Genomic DNA, 18,946 nt, shown 5'->3' on the forward strand with positions numbered 1-18,946 from the left:
GCTCGCAGGTGAAATGAGGTGCCCTGGGTTTGTCTTGATCCATGACAGGCATGCCGAAATATGCCTTGGAGGCCTCACACATCTTAGCAGATGCTTCCACAGAGTACTTTTTTGCTAGTCTTGATAAATTGGCCGCAGACATAGCAGAATGCGTCTGCCGTATGCTTGCAGCCTCTTAATGCCATCTCAGAAAAATGCAGACATGTATCCACTTAGGCAGTTGGAACTAAACTGAACTATTTATATTACTGTAAAGTTCTAGAAGCTACTCCAAGTTTACTCAGCACTCAATATATCTGGAATGTCCTGGTCACAAAGGCAAAGTTTGTGGGGAATAATAACCATTTTTTTTACTTTTGAGGCGTAAGCAATTAAGAAATAACACTTATTACCCAGGAACAAAAACGATGTATTTACACGGCGCAATCAGCCGCAGCCGCCCTTTTGTGAGTGGCGCGCCCCACGCGGCCGCACGTGGGGGTCGAGCCACGCGCCCAGATCCCTCCGCGTGCCGCAGTGGCCACCCCCACCCCGTGCGCCCCACCCCATGCCCACTCCACCCCCACCCCGTGCACCCCCACCACGTGTAACCCCACTCCACGCACCCCCACCCACCCCACGCTCCCCACCCCGTGCCCCCCACCCCGTGCCCCCCACCCCGTGCTCCCCACCCCGTGTAACCCCACCCCGACCACCCTATTTGAATATCGTTGAACACAATTTTATTTAATTAAACTCGCCGACGGTTGTGTACATGGTGTTGGAGTTAACGCACGCGCGATGCTGTCGATTGAACCGTTCGCCGCGTGTGTTGTGTTAAGTACGGGTGTTATTTTCTAAGGGGGGCGGAGTTATTTCATTAAAGCGCGGTGAGTCGGCGGAAAGTAGTACCGGTCGTTGTGCGGGCAGCGCGACGCTGCTCGTCTTCGCGTCCATCTTCCCCCCCCGCCATCCTCTCCACTTCGCTTCTTCTCAACGTTTTAAGTTCGTCCTTTGCGCCAAGACGCAATCATTTTGTTCGAAGCCACCGTCTTCTCGCTGAAGTGCCGGCCGACATGGCGAACGCCGTGGGAGGAGTGGCGAGCGTCACGGACACGACAGGTGAGGCTTGGTAGTGGTGGTCGTAGTGGTGGTCAGCGACTCGCGCCCTAAGGCGAGTGGCAGGCTTCGTTTTTGAGGGCCTCTCCCACCAGGCCTCGGCGGGGCCGCGATGGCCTCGCGGCGCGAACATTACATCGACGATGAGAATCGAGCGGGTTGAGCGAGGCACGTTCCTCTTCCTTCTGTGGGGGCCTTTGCCAAGCTCGCCTGGGTCTAGACGGCTGTCGCAAGCGGCTCGTCTGTTTGATGTAAATGGCGGTGCGTGGAAACTAGACACGAGTTTTTTTTTCTTTTCCAGCGGTCCGAAATCCGCTTTTGTATTATTATTACCCTGGTTAATTGAGGCTTTGGTTTGAATTGGCGGAGAAATATATATGCGTCGGTGGGTGTCTCGCACGGTAAAATAGTAGCCAGCCGTAGCATGCCACGCCGTTTAATGTATTCGTCATTAGAATGTGATTTCAACAGTTGCTGTTGGAAATGGCGAACGCGTAAAAAAAATGAGGCTGAAGGCGCAGTGAATGGTATTGTTAACGACAATACTACCGACCTCTGCTGCGCATAGTGGGCTTTCGTATTCGTTCCGTGTACACTTGTGTTTTACGCGTATTTTCGTGCCGAAAAAATGTAAGCATGTACACAACGCCACACGACGACCGGCGGCCAAAGCGCGTTGTACTGCGTTACGTAAGATGGATGGTGGTGGTGTTATTGTACCGGCAGAGGCTGAACCACGATGGCGACTCGAGGCGCTCCACAACAACTCGGAAGCGGCGGAGGGGGGATAAAGCGAGAGAACGGGGCCAGTTAATGACGCAGATTTTGGGATGAACGTGGGGAACAAATGTGCCCATAAAAATGAGTCGGAACTTGTAATGAATATAGGTGTACGTGCTATGAAGAACGGTCATCGCGTGAAATGTCGCCGATTTATTTATGTTTTAGGCCAAAGGATTGACACGTTAATCCCCCCCCCCCATAATTGTGCACCACTGCTTAGCGAAAGCCTCTACGTGTTAATATCACCAGATGTGGTGTTTGTCGAGATCAGATCAATGGCGGGAATTGCGACCGCCGGTTAGATTTGGAGATGTGGCAACACATTGATGAAGAACGTGTTCCACAATAATGGTGGAACACATCGGGATTTGTAAACCATATATCGGTGTAGGAATGAGATTGTAGGAAGGCGAGGCGTTGCGACGGCATCGTCGAGGTCTCTTCGTCCAGCGGGTGGGACGATTGATGTTTGACCGTCATCATTGACGCGATATCTGTAATAAAATAACTGAAGACGGAAGCGAGCGATGGTTTTGACGTCGGGTGTGTTGGCAGGAGACTGCCATCATATGTGTGCTCAAATAATGCAGCACTATATTTAACTAGACGCCATTTCATGAAATGATGAGGCTGTTTTTAAAAAAATTACAACTCTAGTCCACTCGGGGGCGCGCGAGCGTAGCCTGTACCGTGTGAACCACGTTTCAGAAGTGGACAACTGGTTTACGCTTACACCCACAAACGTCTTCTGTACAGTAATAGATTGTAAGTCGATGTCTCGTCTAGGTAGATGATTTTCGGATTGATGTTGGGTGGCAGCCACAATAACGTGTAGCGTAGCACGGAGGTGTGAACATTGAGAAAATTAAAATGTCTCGTGTGCTTTGGTTCTAAATCGATTTTTTGTTGTAAAATAGATGCACAAGCCACAAGGAAGTGTTTTCTATTATTTTGCACTGTCCGTGTTTCCTGATCTGTCAACTGCATTGTTTAGCTTTTCTATGCCTGTCCTGGTGAGTATATTCTTCTGTACTCTGATGTTGCAGGCTGAACGCTGTATCTGTGTTTTCTCAGTGATGTCGACTCCATGGCTTTTCGTTTTCCTCATAAACCCCCTCCTCCCATTGTGTATTCCATTAAATAATCCAGTTGCATGATGATTGGATTATTCAATTGCCTGTGCTTATGCATACCCATTCAGTTTTTAAAAAGGTCTTCCTGTCTGGTAAGACCACAGTTGCAAACACATCCGTTAAACTCCAATACGATTGGTTAGATTTACTTTGAAGTAATAATTCTGCGAGTACCGTATTTAGTAAATATTAATATACATTTACATTTTATATTCCTCCCCTTCCCATCATCAACCCATACTAATGTTTTTTTTGTTTTTTTTTCCTTTTCCCTCGGATGTGCGTGGGGTCCCTCCCCAGACCAAACGAAACGTGTACTGTCATTCCAAGGGTTGGCGGAGCTGGCTCACCGTGAGTACCTGGCGGGGGACTACGAGGCGGCGGAGAGGCACTGCATGCAGCTGTGGAGGCAGGAGCCGGACAACACGGGAGTGCTTTTGCTACTCTCTTCCATCCACTTCCAGTGCCGTCGACTCGACAGGTGATTTTTTTTTCTTTCTCACACTTGAACCCACGGCTGCTGAGCAATTTCTACCATGCAATGCTTTAACCTGGAATGACCCCGGCTCTCGGAAGCTGAGCGGCATTGATCCTAGATGTTGTGTATACATTGCCGACTACCGTGCACAAACAGATCCGTCAAAGTGCATGCGGGGCTATGTGATGGGCATTGCTGCAAAGTCAATTGTTCCACCACGTCTGCTCCCCTTCTTTCACAAATCCGTACCGACGAGTGTGGTGAAGTAAGGTCAAATCATACTTCCGAGGCCTGGAGTCTTCTTTACAAACATTAAAGAAACACGACTCTCATGCTTATTAAATGAACATCATTGGTCATGGATTATGCAAATGATGCAGCCAGGTTGGATAGGCATGCTCATTCTTAGGACAGCCCAATAAATGTTGCAATTGTGAGGGTTTTGAGCTTGCCCTGGTGGCTTATGGGTGAGTATGCAGAATAGATTATAAAATTTGTGCCAGTTACTATGTCGATAAATATACACTTGCAAAGTTGCAGGGTTTGTGGCAGGAGCTTTTGTGCTTTGGAGATATATGCTATAAAACATTCTGAACAGTTCCAGAGCTTTACGTACAGCCTAGTTCCTGGAGTATTCGATTATAGCAGCACCTCTTAAGAATTTGGCCCTCGGCATTTCATATATAATTTGACATTTTTTTCTGACAATGTTATGATGTGACCATGGAAACGACAACCATATCTCACCAGTTAGTAAACCATCTTTGTGCAAATACGAGGGAGTGTTGAGAAACTTGCTGAAATGAGCCCATTGCACCAGTACTTGTTGGATAAGGAATCTAAGGCTCTTGTTGCCATGGATTGTGGATAGCTATCTTGAGCCTGTTGCCTCCTGATAACAATACACACAGTTGTATTGTTTGCCATGCAGTCAGTTGTGGGGAGTGTTTGCGGGCTGTTTAAGACTAACAATTTGGCATTTAAATGTGGTTGGCTGGAGACAATTGAGCTGCCATTTTACCCCCATCAAGTGCAGGAACTGGCTTCAGTTTTGGATTTTTTGTTTCGTCATCTGCAGGGTATGTTTGAAATGTGAATGGAAAAAAAACGTAATAGCAGGAAACTAAGAATTTTTGCATTCCATGGAAATGCTGTACAGTCCTCAACATTTTACACTGCTATTTAACAGTTTTTCTTTTTCACATTGCCGTTGATTTTATTTCTTCCAATGGAGTCAGAACCTGCGCAAACATGGGTAGCTTTGACTGAGGGAAGATAGTATCCCTCCATTGGCAACGCTACAAGTAATGTGCACCACGGAATTTGCCTGGTTGCATCACTTTACATGGGTGTTGTCAAGTCTGCTTAATACACGAGCTCTTCATAGGGGTGTGAAGTGCCATCTGCTCAGCGCCTAACGGTATTTTATTTTTAATCCTCGCTGGTTGTCCTCATGTGAAGGTCGGCACACTTCAGCACACTGGCAATTAAGCAGAATCCAATGCTGGCGGAGGCCTACTCCAACCTGGGTAACGTGTTCAAGGAGCGCGGGCAGCTGGCGGAGGCTCTGGAGCACTACAGACATGCCGTGCGCCTCAAGCCCGACTTCATCGACGGCTACATTAACTTGGCGGCGGCGCTGGTGGCTGCCGGGGACCTGGAGGGCGCAGTGCAGGCCTACGTGACTGCCTTGCAGTACAACCCAGTGAGTGCAGTGCCTTACTCTCACCTGTCTTTAACTCTGCCTCGCACGGCTTATGTCATTTGGCTGCCCCATTGCCTGTGGTGAAATACTAGGCAGAACATTTCCAAAGACAGTAATTTACGTGTACAAAAATGATGAAAGGTAGTTGTGCAGTTGATGTGTCAGGAGACACACGCCTGTTGGTCTGAATAAAACTAACAATTTGCACTTTGTATCTCTGCCCTTTTTTGTTCCATAGGACCTGTACTGTGTGCGCAGTGACTTGGGAAATCTGCTTAAAGCTCTTGGTCGGTTAGAAGAGGCGAAGGTAGGACTTCTGATCCTCTATGCCGTTTGTCTGGGGCAGGAAAAGGACTCTGGGCATATTGCAGTGAGATGCAATACAACGAAATAGCCGCTCGACTAAAACCACTTCTCAAGTGGACCCTTGTGAATGTCGTGTTTTCTTCACTTAAAGTAATTTGTTTTTGCTTGGTCAAGCAAAACTTTTCAAATATGTTCTACACGTCTCATTCATGGAGACGCTTGTAATTTGGAAAGATTCCACGTATCACAATACATGTTCACTTCGAAGGGGGGGGGGGGAACCTTTCGATGGTCACAAAAAGGAATCCTTTTCGCATGTAACATTAAAATGAATTGGCTTGCCCGAGAGTCCTGTACGTTAGGAAATATGATTATTTAGCTATATAGCAATAGATTGTATACATTTGTTTGCAATTGACCCTTGGCCATATGAAGGCTACAGGCCTTATGTTCACATATAAGAGCTAATTATAAATTTAATCAGCATTGAAATCTGGCACTTTGTGCTCCTTTGGCTTGTGCAGACATGCTGGCAAAGTATGATAAGGAAAAGCATAAGGTGGCCGTATGCAGTAATAAATATTGACTTCTCATCGTTCATCCAACTTGCAAAAAAGATTGCATCATCGACTGTGAATGGGAATAATATATAATTGGGATGCTGGCCACCTAATGCTGCGCTGAAGCGAAACCGCACAGGGTGAAGGAAGCATGGTGTGGGGCGGTAGGCCGAATGCATCTTGGCGCTGCGATTGTGTGAAAGGTGCGGCCTCCAGCCCCTTGCTTCCCGATCCTAAACGTGCACGCGCCACAAATGCGCCCCCCCCCCGCACTCCCCTCACCATAAAACGGGGCGCACTGTCGGGCCTGGGTGCCGCAGATCACAAAGCCCCGCAACTCTTGTTTTGTCGCCGTGCGGCATCTCTGGGACGTGCGGTGGCAGTAGTGCTGCTTGGGAAGTTGGTTTCAGGTATTGGCGTGGTAAATCCGTTAAGTGCCATGTACTTGGCTCGACCTTTACTGAGCGGCACCCACTAACGGCAGCGCGTCCCGAAGCGCGCTCTCCCTGCCCCCCCAGCAACCCCACCTTTGCGCGAAATACAGCGATAGGATTACATTGCGCTGGCTGTTTATAGGAATTTGATGCTTTTCTTTCAGACATGAAGTTAACCTGTTTTTACTGTATTCCATTTGTAAAACCAGGATCAGGCTTTTTAGTGGATTGCGCATTGCCAGCATGTGGAGCAGCCACACCAGCACCCCGCCTTCCAAATTTAAATTACCTTAAATAGTGCTAAAAACAATTCAGGGCCCCAACTTATGTTAACATTGCTTACATATTAAATAGAGAAGTCTAAAACTGTTAGGGCACTAGAGAGATTGTGATTTTTGTTCTCTCATTGTTGTTGCTGTTGTTGTGAACCAATACTAACGATTTTGTCTTTTTATTCTTTCTCTCCGTTTGGTTATTGAAATGATGTTGACAAAGGTTACTGAAGGTGAGAAAAAGCCCTGTAGGTGCCTGGCTTCGAAGCAACGAGCTCGAGGCCGGATGTAGTGGCTCAGTCTGCCAGCATCGCCTGTGAAAAAAGTGAATGATGGTAAAAGGGGTTTGTAGCATCGGCAAGAAAACAAATCGGCAATTTGCCTCCATCATCCCTCCTTACTTTGTACCTCGTCACTTTGGACTGTCTGTTTCTTAACTTTTTGTGACAAAAAGGAACTTCAGAACGAGATTTTACTTTTAATTCCTCTCATCAAGATGCAAAACAGTAACGTTAATGTTGACCCTGACCAATTGAATATAATTTGTGTTAAATACATTACAGAAACACAAAGACTTCTAACCTAATTTTTTTGTATCTTTTTTTTTCCATGTCCTTACTGCAACGTCTCGTCTGGTTTTGTGTCATGTTTTGCGCTGCGACTTGCGCTTAGCGAAGGGGCAGGCCTGTAGCAGCGCTGAGCGATTTGCGGTAGGGCCGGAGTGGAGCGAGTCCAATATGCGTGGCAGCACGTGCGCAGCGCTCGCTTGCGACCCCCCCCCCAAGCCCCCCAACCCTGCACCCTCCCCCCCGCCCCCCTCCACCACCCTTGCCCCCAGCCCCTGCTCCCCCTCCCTGCGCTCCTACATAGCGGCCATGGAGCACAAGTGGCCTGTCCAGCATTGACGGTTGTGACACTTTTTAAGACCACATTGAATAGTGACGTAAAGAAATTATCCTGAAAGGTAACTAATTCCCTGTTCAACAAAACCAGAATACCACAATGTATACTTTTTTTTTGTTCTTAAAAGTTCTCCTGATTTATTTTGCTTTCAGTTGTAAAAAAACAAAAACTTTATACGGGGAATTAGTTATGAGATTTTTTTCAAGTAAATTGCTAAAAATCCAAATTCCCATGTTCCATAACTCAACAATGCTGGATGGGCGCTAGAGCATGCTACGTGGCCTCTGTGGCGATTTCAGCGAGGCAGAAGGCTGATCGACGACAGCAGCAGGGCCGATTTCCCCCACCCTGCGCTTTTGTCTGGCGCTGACGCGCGCGCGCTGAAACCATGCTACAGGCTTGCCTCAAACTCTGATCTTGGCAGTGTTATTTGGACTAACACTTGTTTTCTTTCCCCGTCCCCCCCCCCATCCACTCAATCCCCACGCTGCCTTCCAAACCCCCCTTTCCATCCTTTCCTCTGTTTCTTTCTATAGCCGTCTCCACTTGCTGTCCCTATCATGTTACGTCTTTGCTTATCGCTGTGTAAATGATGCTTTGAAACCCTCCAAACTCCAAAGGCTTGTTACTTAAAGGCGATAGAAACGCAGCCAAACTTCTCCGTGGCTTGGAGCAACCTTGGATGTGTGTTCAACAGCCAAGGAGAGATATGGCTTGCCATTCATCATTTTGAAAAGGTAAACAAATTTATTTGTGATTATGAATTATTATAAAGATTTTGTTCAGTTAAACCTGTTAATAACTTGATGTAAACATAGTTAAGTTGTGGCTACACGCACATCTGGTTATCTTTATATTCTGCTGTTGGGAGATATGTGCTCTGTTTCTCGTGGCACGTTTTTCTTTTTGTTAATGTATGTTATGTTTATTTTTTTATATTTACAGGCTGTAAGCTTGGACCCAAATTTCTTGGATGCCTATATCAACCTTGGCAATGTCTTGAAGGAAGCCAGAATTTTTGACAGGTAATACATTTTTATACTTGCCAAAATATGTATATCTGTTTACGTACAATTTTAGTGTCTAAAATGCTAAATCTCACAACAGCCTTAACATGAGACATCAAAAACAGTGTTATGATGGTTTCATTATTCAAACTTAATCATTAGTTGTTGCACTCATTAACAGCTTTCCACTCGTATAATCGCTGTAAACCTGTCCGCGTATCATTTGTGCTCTAACATTTTTGCTTGTGTGACAACCCAGGGCGGTGGCCGCATACCTGCGCGCACTCAGCCTGAACCACAACCACGCGGTGGTGCATGGCAACCTGGCATGCGTCTACTATGAGCAGGGTCTCATTGATCTGGCCATTGACACTTATCGCCGCGCAATTGAACTGCAGCCGAACTTCCCCGACGCCTACTGCAACTTGGCCAATGCGCTCAAGGAGAAGGGAAATGTGAGTTGGGTGTGCGCGGTTGTCGATATCGCGTCGGAACACACGTACGGCCCTTGTCAATTTACTGCTGGGTTAAACCACACTTCACCATGCTAATGGGTGCAGGTTGGGGAAGGGGGGTGGTTGGTAAGGACAGGACCAGACCAGATATCACTCTTAACTGATGTTAGCTGTGGCCAAGAGTTTAAACTATCTCGGGTAACTGGGGCTAGATTGTACTGGAATGTCTTGTGCTTGGTTAATACTTTCTAATTTAGTTTTGCAGTATTTTCCACTACAGGAAGCAATTACAAATGGGGGAATTTACATTGCACACAAAGAAAACTGGTTAATGGTGCGTGTCAAAATGTGCTTTCGTCAGATTGCGGAGGCCGAAGAATGCTACAACACAGCGCTGCACCTTTGTCCAAACCATGCGGACTCCCTGAACAACCTGGCCAACATAAAGCGAGAGCAAGGCAACATAGAGGAGGCCGTACGCCTCTACCGCAAGGCCCTGGAGGTGAGACCTGCTGGGCCCAGTGCTTTGTGCATGAGCTGCACGTTTTACTCATCCGACTGGTTTCAACATGGCTTGACAAGTTCCAAAGCATAACCGATATCGTCCTCGAAAGGGGAAGTAGGTTTGGCTGCGGCAGTGGGCTTTTTTTAACAGTACTGGCCCTTGTGCAATGTATAGAATTGTAATCGTGCCATAATTTGCAGTAATATGTGACTGGCGGATGTGTTAACGTTTTTGCTTTGCAGGTGTTTCCAGAGTTTGCGGCCGCACATTCGAACCTGGCAAGTGTGCTGCAGCAGCAGGGAAAGCTCCAGGATGCACTCCTCCATTACAAGGAGGCCATCCGGTACAACAACACACTACTTCTCACCTCCCTCCATACATGGTAGCCCGGTATGCAATAGAAGAGGCACTCGGGAGTAACCTAACGCTTGCGTTTTTAATCTCCACCTTCTAGGATCAGCCCAACTTTTGCCGACGCCTATTCCAACATGGGCAACACCCTGAAGGAGATGCAGGACGTGCAGGGGGCGCTGCAGTGCTACACGCGCGCCATACAGATCAACCCTGCCTTCGCAGATGCACACAGCAACCTCGCCTCCATCCACAAGGTCGGTGTGGTGGGGTCACAGCTGTACACGCCCACGGGATGCTTTCACAACATCATCCAAATCTCAAGTAGATTGGTTTACATTGATTGGTTCGGTGTTTATTCTTTTCGGTGCACTGCTCACATTGCGCTTTTAATATATTTGATTATATACGGACACTGCAAGCTTTAAAAAACGATGCTATGCGCAGTAAAACTTGCATATAAATTATTGCTTTAAACGTAACCCCCCTGTTTTATTAAATGTGTTTCCCATTTTGTTGTGTAATTGTGGTGAATATTAAATTCCTCTCGTGACAGGATTCTGGAAATATTCCTGAAGCTATCTCATCATACAGAACTGCATTGAAGTTGAAGCCAGACTTTCCAGATGCCTATTGCAATCTTGCGCACTGCCTGCAGGTGAGACCCAGCGTTCGTCCATCTATTTCCACGTTTTAAAAAACGTTAGCCGTTTTTTTACTTTATTCGTGTTGTGAAATTCCTTCCAAGAATTACTGGTACATTTTTTTTTCTCAGATTATTTGCGACTGGACGGACTATGACGAGCGCATGAAGAAGCTCGTGCAGATAGTGGCAGAGCAGCTGGAGAAGAACCGCCTCCCGTCGGTGCACCCCCACCACAGCATGCTGTATCCCCTCTCGCACGCTTTCCGCAGGGCCATCGCTGAGCGACATGGCAACCTCTGCCTCGACAAGGTCCGTGCCTTGACTTTGACCCTGGCTTTGGTCGCCACCCATACTGCCATGCTTTGCTGGCATACCTATTCTGTGCATCTTGACCAGATTGAACGCTGTGCTATATGTTAAAATTATTTTGCACCGTACGTAGTCAACCGTGTTAATCGGAGGTACTAGGCTTAGTGTGTTGACAAGGTGTTTGTTGTTTATATTGTGATGCACAGACTTATGTCTGGTTTATTTTCCGTGTTATTGACAAAGCTGGCTCACCCGTACACTTCTCTAGCCTCTGTTGGCATTGCCTATTTGTGATCGCTGTAGACTGATCTGCAGCTGTGTTCACAGATTAATGTACTTCACAAGCCGCCCTTTGAGCACATTAAGGATCTGAAGACAAGTAATGGACGCCTGAGGATCGGCTACGTGAGCTCCGACTTTGGCAACCACCCCACCTCGCACCTTATGCAGTCCATCCCTGGCATGCACAACAAGGACAAGGTTGAGGTGAGATGCTGACGCGTAATCTTCTTTCCTATGGATTAATAACAGATTTAAAGATTTAATTTTTTATTTGTTATACACTCGGTTTGTTCAGAAGCAAAGTGGATCTCATCCCTTCCTCCTTTAAAGGAGTGAAAACAGCAGCTGCGGCAGGGTTTACAATGTGCTGGATGGTTTGGTATTCGTGGCCGCACTCGCAGGCTGCCGAATCTGTTATACGCCATTTGAACCTTATGGCGGTACCCCGGCTCTCACGTAATGTCTGTGATGCAGTAATTTTTATTCTGTTGATGGCCGGCGATACGAGCGTTCAGGGTTTCGACTGCACTGATTTCGGATTGATTGGTACCCCAGTCGCGGAGTTAAGTACACCCCTGGAAAAAATTGTGTCCCAGAAATAAAATATGAATTGCCTCGGCCAGTTTGTATTATTTGGTACCCTGGGGTACCGCCATAAGAATTATTTGTGCATCAGGTGTGCTGCATTGGCCACACGCCCGGTCCTGAATCGTTTGAATGTTGACCATTGCCTGCGTGGAAGGGTCAAACTGTGTGGAGAGGTTCGATGATAGTAATCAATATTTGTACTTTTAGGCCATTGGCACCAATTTGTGGGATAGCTAGAAGGGTATTCTGATCAATATTTTATTCTGTGATGCTAAACGCAAAGCCTCGAAGTGTGTAGTGTGCAAATATTTGTGGATTGTTTTATCGTGTGTGGATTGTGTTGTGTTTTTACAGGTGTTTTGCTATGCATTGAGCCCAGATGATGGAACAAACTTCCGCTCCAAAGTTGTGTCTGAGGCTCAACACTTTGTTGATCTCTCACAGGTGTGTGTGGCACTGCTTTACAATTGAAATATGTTACTATTTCATACATTTTTTTAACATCTCAACTTTAATACTGTCCATTTTACACCAATTGCTCTTCTTTGAAAACAGATCCCCTGCAATGGGAAGGCTGCAGACCGGATCCACCAGGATGGAATCCACATCCTGGTGAACATGAACGGCTACACCAAGGGGGCAAGAAACGAGCTGTTTGCTCTGCGCCCTGCACCTGTGCAGGTGAGTCACACGTCAGATCTTCCAGTACACCATTTAAAAAAAATATATTTTACCAGGTAAGGCCCACTGAGCTATATAGCTCTTTTTCGGAGGTGACCTTGCCACTAATGATAGCCCAATCAAGTGGCCTGTGGAAATTTAGAGCAGCCAAATGCTCTAAACGCATGTTTCTAAGTGTGGAGGGAAGAACCGGAGAAAAACTACAACCACGGGGTAAATGTTCAAACTCCAAATATACAGGTGTCAGGGTCAGGATCGAACCCACGACTTCCTGTATACCGGTCGCGGTAGATAACATCTTTATACCGTGGCGCCCTTTAAGACATATCTTTGCCATTCATTCCGTGCTTTGTTAGGGACTCTAAATTGACACGTGTGTGTTTGTCTTTTCTTTGTGCACTGGGCATTGTCTTCATGCATGTGTAGTGCATGTGGCTGGGTTACCCAGGAACCAGTGGCGCTGCCTTCATGGACTACATCGTGACGGACAAAGTAACGTCACCAATAGAGCTCTCCTCGCAGTATTCCGAGAAGCTGGCGTATATGCCCAACACCTTCTTCATTGGCGACCACATGAACATGTTCCCACATCTCAAGGTATGGGGTCTTCGGTTTACTGCTTGTGGCAGTAAATTTTGCGTACCTGACAGTCTGTTCGTTTATATAATTCTGTGTTACTCTTTTTGCCCTACACTTATGAGACCCTGAGTTTGGAAGACTTCAAAGCTGCTGATATTGCATTCTGTATGTTAAAAACATATTTGTATCACGTAAAGTACTTTGTGAATGCTTTGCAATGATAAAATGTTCTTATTTCACAGGAGAAGGCAGTGATTGACCTGAAGGCAAATGGCCTCGTCTATGACAACCGTGTGGTTCTCAACAGCATTGACATGCAGGCCTTCCTTGATGCCTTGGGCGATGGTGTCAAGGTCATGAAGGTGAGCCACCGTTTTGGCCAGTTTTGTTTGTAACTTGAAAGCCCGAAACAACGAATGATGCAGATCATGAGTAGTTTACAGATTCGCATTTGAGAATAATTTAACGAGACGGCTTGTAAATACGTCTTCACATTTGTTGATAGCGTGATCTTGTTTGGTTATGTATGCAATCTTTCTTAAACGTGCACTTTTCTCATGTTCAATCCGGGAGCGGGGGGGCGATCCATTTGTCATCTCGGGGGGTGGGGGGGGGGGGTCCCCTGTTGATAGTTGCACTTGAGATTGAAAGAGCTGAGGTACCTCGTGGCACATGCCACAATTTGAATAATGAAATTCTTACTGACATACTCAACAGGTAAAACTGGATTTTGCTGGCTAACATTGTCTTTGGGGCAATGCCCCAAAGAATTGAATGTACAATAGATTTGCATGTAGCTTGGGTTCTTATTTTTCTGCACACACGATAACAGTACCATTCAATCTAGTTCAGGCTGGGTGAATGGGCATTTAAGATTTAAGCATCACAAGTTGTATTCGTTAAACTTGAGTTTACTTCATGCTCTTACGATAGGCTGCAAATGAACGTAATATTTGCCCATGTTCAACCGTGAAGATTTTATTAGTAGATAACCGCGTGAGACCTGGTGAGTTGATACTGAAAATGTGTGTCCGTGTTTACAGATTAAATATCAGGAGGGTGGCGATGATGACCAGGAGAATACCATCGCTCTGCCCGTGGTTCCCATGAACACAGCGGCTGAGGCAATTATTACCATGATAAATAGAGGGCAGGTGCAGGTCAGCATCAACAACTTCGTTGTCACCAATGGGCTGGCGACAACACAGGTGAGAGAGTGTGGGTTTGGGGTCCCGTTTTAAAGTAAGCTCGTAAACGGACGCTAAATAAATCTGTTCTTCAACGGTATACTTCAGCGGAAAGCAACTGTGAAGCCCGTTGTATTGTTAAGCACAAGTTGGTTGGTGATAGCTGAGATTTGTTTCTTAACTCGTGATGTCAAAAGGGAATTTGCTGAAACGGAAGTGGCTCAATTTAGCACATTCCTCGAAGTTGATGAGCATGTGGGTTAGCTTGTGTGCATTCCTTTCAGAGTTGTCAGGTAACAAATGTTGAAAGTGTTTCTCATTCGTTAACCTGCAAGCAACTTGTTAATTATACAGCTGATAACTAGGCTTTAATAATTTAAATTGTGGTAAATTGCTTCACAATGGGTAAACGTGTGAATTTTGACCTCTAAATGCTGCTGCAAACTTTATTTTGTATGGCATGTGCTTTTTACATTAGTTTTTCTTTTTAGCCAAAAGAGTGATTTTTAAAGCCTGCAACACTAAAAACTGTTCAAAACATTTAATGAATTACACTAAAGTTAATCTTGTATAATTATGGGATTTAAAACCACGTTTTTAAAGAAGCATGCTTTACAATGAGAAGACAAGTTTGTTCAAGTACATCAATGTCTTATTTAGATCAACAACAAAGCAGCGACAGGTGAGGAGGTGCCACGCAGCATCTTGGTGACCACGCGATCACAGTATGGACTTCCGGAGGACTCTATCGTGTACTGCAACTTTAACCAGCTGTACAAGATTGACCCAGCCACTCTTCAGATGTGGGTTAATGTGAGTAGTAGTACTTTATACATATTTTCACATTTGTTTGCAAACGGTTACTAAATACCTAAAATTGTGAGTGATTAGTGTTTGTAAAATGGGGTTATTTACACAATTAGATTTTCAATTTGCATTCTAGAAAGTCACAAGGACCATTGTTCCTAGAAACAGGAAGAATGCTTTGCTGTTTGTTTAAAATATTTGCCCTTTACACATCCTTACAAATCTGAACGTGTCCAACGCGTCTGGTTTCCAGTTAAGCTTATCTGTGCGTGTGCGTGCCTGTACCTGTTACAGATCCTGAAGCGCGTGCCCAACAGCATTTTGTGGCTGCTGCGCTTTCCGGCAGTGGGTGAGCCCAACATCTCGGCGTGCGCGCAGAGTTTGGGCCTGGCAGCGAACCGCGTTGTGTTTTCGCCAGTTGCACCCAAGGAGGAGCATGTGCGGCGCGGGCAACTGGCCGACGTGTGCTTGGATACGCCGCTCTGCAACGGTCACACCACCGGCATGGACGTGCTGTGGGCTGGCACGCCCATGGTCACCCTACCCGGTGCGTTGCACTGTTTTTAAGTACAAAAAACACACGGGTTGAAATTAAGTGTTTGCATAATTAGCGATAGCTCGCCCAAACGAAACTGTTTTACAAGTTACGGGAACTCCCAATTAATATGATGTATCATATACAGCCGTTTTGTTATTCCACTGCTGAATGAGGGCTTCCCCATGCTGTGCTGGTTGTGAAGGATATTTGACGATACTTCTCAGTGCTGGTCAGTGCAGATGCTGAAGGCAGGGAACCTAGCACAGGATAATTGATTTTGCTGCAGTGCCCTCTGCTGCCCACCCACAGCTCGAGGCTATCACAGTCTGTTGTGCTTGCTGGTTGCCTATGCAAGCACTATTCAGGCTCAGTCCTACCGAGCTTTGGTAATCCGATTAAATTGGCTGTTCGTTCCCTGTAATTTGGTCATAGGCCAACATGTAATAGCCTAAATGTTGAAATTCGTGAGGCTAAAGAGCTTGGTTAATGTTAAGAAAGTTTATACTTTCAAATTATATGTTTGATAATTGTAAAGTCTCAACATTTGTCAGTTTTTCATTATTTTTTGCACACATTTGCCTATCATAGCCTCCTTGGTGTTGCGAATAACGCTAACTTTTGCATGCTTCATGTTGCCTGGCAGCTGAGACACTTGCGTCACGTGTGGCGACTGCACAGCTGACCACCCTGGGTTGCCCCGAACTGGTTGCCAAGAACAGACAGGACTACGAGGAGATTGCCGTGAGGCTCGGCACTGATGCTGAGTAGTACGTATAACCATCCCCCAAATATATCTCATAGTTGGAACTTTCATAGATTTTTTTATTCGGATTTTTTTCTTCTACAGTAAGATTTTTAAATACACTGTAATTAATAATCTCCTTTCGTTTCCTCGCTACTTTTCAGCCTCAAAAAGATCCGCGCCAAGGTGTGGCGCCAAAGGCTGGGCAGCCCTCTCTTCAACAACAAGCTGTATGGGGGAGATCTGGAGCGTCTCTACTATCGCATGTGGGAGCACTTCGTGGCTGGCAACAAACCGGAGCACCTCACAGCCCCCTTTGATTAGAGAAGACAGACAGAAGGCTGTGTACAGAATACTTATTTTCAATTAAGCTGCAGTTTGTTTTGGGTCGTTATTGTAGATCAAATTCATGTTTTTGTTACGTTTCATTGCTCGTGCACAAAATGTGGCATTTGACCTAGGAAGCACAGTCGCCTCTGCTGATCTGCCTCTGCCAGTACATGATCGAAGATTGTTTTGGATTAAGAGTTTCCAATTGGCTAAATTGGGTTATTGATGTAATAATCATTTAATTTATAAGTTGATATTTAATGCACAAACTTTGATGTAAAACATTAAAGATTAAAGTTTGTGGCTTTTATTAAGAGTCAAATGCTTCTGGAAAATGTGGACACCAGAAGATTCCCTCTCAATTTTTATCTGAAAAAATGGCGATGCAAGTTGTATACATGTACATTTCCTATTACTCGTGTAAAAAAAATTGCTTTTGAAAATCGGCCTAAATTGAGGGAACTGTGCTTCCATTATTTTGGTAAGAGAAACTAGCCAATGTTATTTACTGTTGTTTAATTGTACCATTTCCAAAGTAATTTTAAAACAAACTCAGTGTTGCTACTATACGTGAGCTGATAAAGTTGTGGATCTTTGTGATTTCCTCATGTTTTATATGGTGATTTAGTTTCTCCAAAATGCAGCAATATTACAAAGTTGTCAGCCTCTTGTGCTATGACCCAATGTCCATATGATTGTTTAATTTTCCAGTTATTGAATGCCTGGTTTTCTGTGACCTGCTGAAATTGGTGTGGTGTTTCCCAATGACAGGCTATTTGCAGTTGTGTACATTGAATGGATTTTTCAAGATGGTTCTATCATGAGTGTGCAGTCATGTGTCTAACTGCCATTGGAAGTTGTAGGAGTTTATATTGTGATTGGATGAAAGGTAAAAGGAGTTTGTTTTAAGCATATACAGTAGTTCGATTTTGTATTCTCGGTTAAACTGGAGGCAAGTGCAACGTTAAGTTTCTTCAGGTGATGCAATTTATCTGCATTTGTGGTTTGTGATGCAAATACATTTTTCATTAAGGCTTTGGCTTCTGTAGTGTTCAACATCCTCATGTTGCCTACAAAATGTGAGCTTTTGGTTTTCAAAATATGTAGCGGTGTGCTGCTGTACAATTGGGTACTTGGCAGAATTCATCTTCAGTTTGTGAAACAATGCTATATTGTAATTAACCCATACTTAATAAACCATTATGATCTGTATTGTGTTAACTGAGTATTTTGTGACCGTATGGACACCGTTATGGAGTTTTCTCCCCCAGAACCATGATATTTTTTTGTATTTGGGGGTGGATGCTTAGTTATCTAAATACTCTAATCAAACTTGATTTGGAGCTTTCGTGACTGCAGGAATTACTCTGGTGCTTTTGGTAAAGTTACGTAGAAATAATTGATATATTTATTTCTACGTGACTTTACCGAAAGAACCAAAGAGTACTACTCAAATTCCAGTGTTGCTCAGTCTAAAGCCTAAAGTTGGAGGTTATACCTTAGCTTGGATCACCCTTTGGAAACCTTTCCAATGATCATTTTCGTAGGGGGGGAAATGCCAAAAATAGGTTTCGTAATTGGTCCGTATGTTGGTTTTCTTTTTGAAAAAATGTAGCTACAAACGTGATTGCGAAAGCACCGCACCATTGGTTAAGCCTGACCAAAACACTGCAATAATGCTCCCGTTATATGGATGCAGTCAAGGCGGAAGTCATGCCTCCAAAATGTCAATCATCTCACTTGCTGGGACAAGTTCAGACCAGTCCACATTAAAAAAAAAACTTGCATATTCCAGGTCAGAGCCATTGTGTACAGAAATATATTCCAGAGTAAAATGGGCACACTTGCTACGGGTGACGCTTGGCCAAAGAAAAAGCCGTGTCCCGAACACCACCTTGACCCCCTCGTCACCGCTGATGAAATGTAACCCCCCCACCCATAAAGTCCGCGTCCGGCACTGCCACCCACGCCCCCCCCACCGCCCACCCACCCGCCCGCCCGCTCGCACACGCCACCAGGTCCGCCCTCCCACACTCGCTCGCCTCTCCGCACTCAACGCGGTGGCTGTGGCGGCAGTGGCGGCGGCAACAGCGATCGAGGATTCGAGCGATTCGGCGGCGATCTCACCTTGCCTGGTCACAACGGGCCACACATTCAGCCGGTCAACCGTTCAGCCAGTCGGTTAGAGGCAGATGACCTCAAGTCAGGCAGTGGTCTTAGCCACAGAGCCAGCTGGTAAGGAGCTTGACAGCCATCTAATCGGCTAG

General features: G+C 45.5%; 1 protein-coding gene across 3 annotated transcripts; it reads left to right on the top strand.

Annotated features, from left to right (window-relative positions):
- Nucleotides 1–878: 878 nt before the first annotated feature.
- OGT (O-linked N-acetylglucosamine (GlcNAc) transferase) lies at nt 879–17,889 on the top strand. 3 transcript variants are annotated; one of them, XM_061552444.1, is made up of 22 exons: nt 879–1,101; nt 3,315–3,495; nt 4,954–5,197; nt 5,436–5,504; nt 8,293–8,409; nt 8,618–8,697; nt 8,939–9,134; nt 9,496–9,636; nt 9,882–9,982; nt 10,094–10,247; nt 10,547–10,648; nt 10,766–10,945; nt 11,273–11,431; nt 12,170–12,259; nt 12,371–12,496; nt 12,923–13,093; nt 13,318–13,437; nt 14,119–14,283; nt 14,923–15,075; nt 15,364–15,616; nt 16,251–16,374; nt 16,514–17,889. In XM_061552444.1, the coding sequence occupies exons 1-22, from the start codon at nt 1,056–1,058 to the stop codon at nt 16,671–16,673; spliced, it is 3,132 nt and encodes a 1,043-aa protein (XP_061408428.1). In that variant the 5' UTR covers nt 879–1,055; the 3' UTR covers nt 16,674–17,889. The 3 variants fall into 3 exon arrangements, with proteins under 3 accessions (XP_061408428.1, XP_061408429.1, XP_061408430.1); XM_061552445.1 differs by having other exon boundaries at nt 3,345–3,495; XM_061552446.1 differs by lacking the exons at nt 879–1,101; nt 3,315–3,495; nt 4,954–5,197; nt 5,436–5,504 and adding an exon at nt 5,608–7,104.
- Nucleotides 17,890–18,946: the final 1,057 nt, after the last annotated feature.

This window comes from Lethenteron reissneri, chromosome 16 (genome assembly GCF_015708825.2).
Source record: "Lethenteron reissneri isolate LAM-NWPU_2019-01 chromosome 16, ASM1570882v1, whole genome shotgun sequence".
In the NCBI taxonomy this organism is placed as follows: domain Eukaryota; kingdom Metazoa; phylum Chordata; class Hyperoartia; order Petromyzontiformes; family Petromyzontidae; genus Lethenteron; species Lethenteron reissneri.

What these genes read in the sequence shown, in the direction of transcription:
- OGT (XM_061552444.1), top strand. Translation starts at nt 1,056, where the DNA reads ATGGCGAACGCCGTGGGAGGAGTGGCGAGCGTCACGGACACGACAG. An exon ending in TCTACCGCAAGGCCCTGGAG is followed by an intron (nt 9,637 to 9,881) that starts GTGAGACCTGCT and finishes TTTGCTTTGCAG; the next exon opens with GTGTTTCCAGAGTTTGCGGC. An exon ending in CATTACAAGGAGGCCATCCG is followed by an intron (nt 9,983 to 10,093) that starts GTACAACAACAC and finishes TCCACCTTCTAG; the next exon opens with GATCAGCCCAACTTTTGCCG.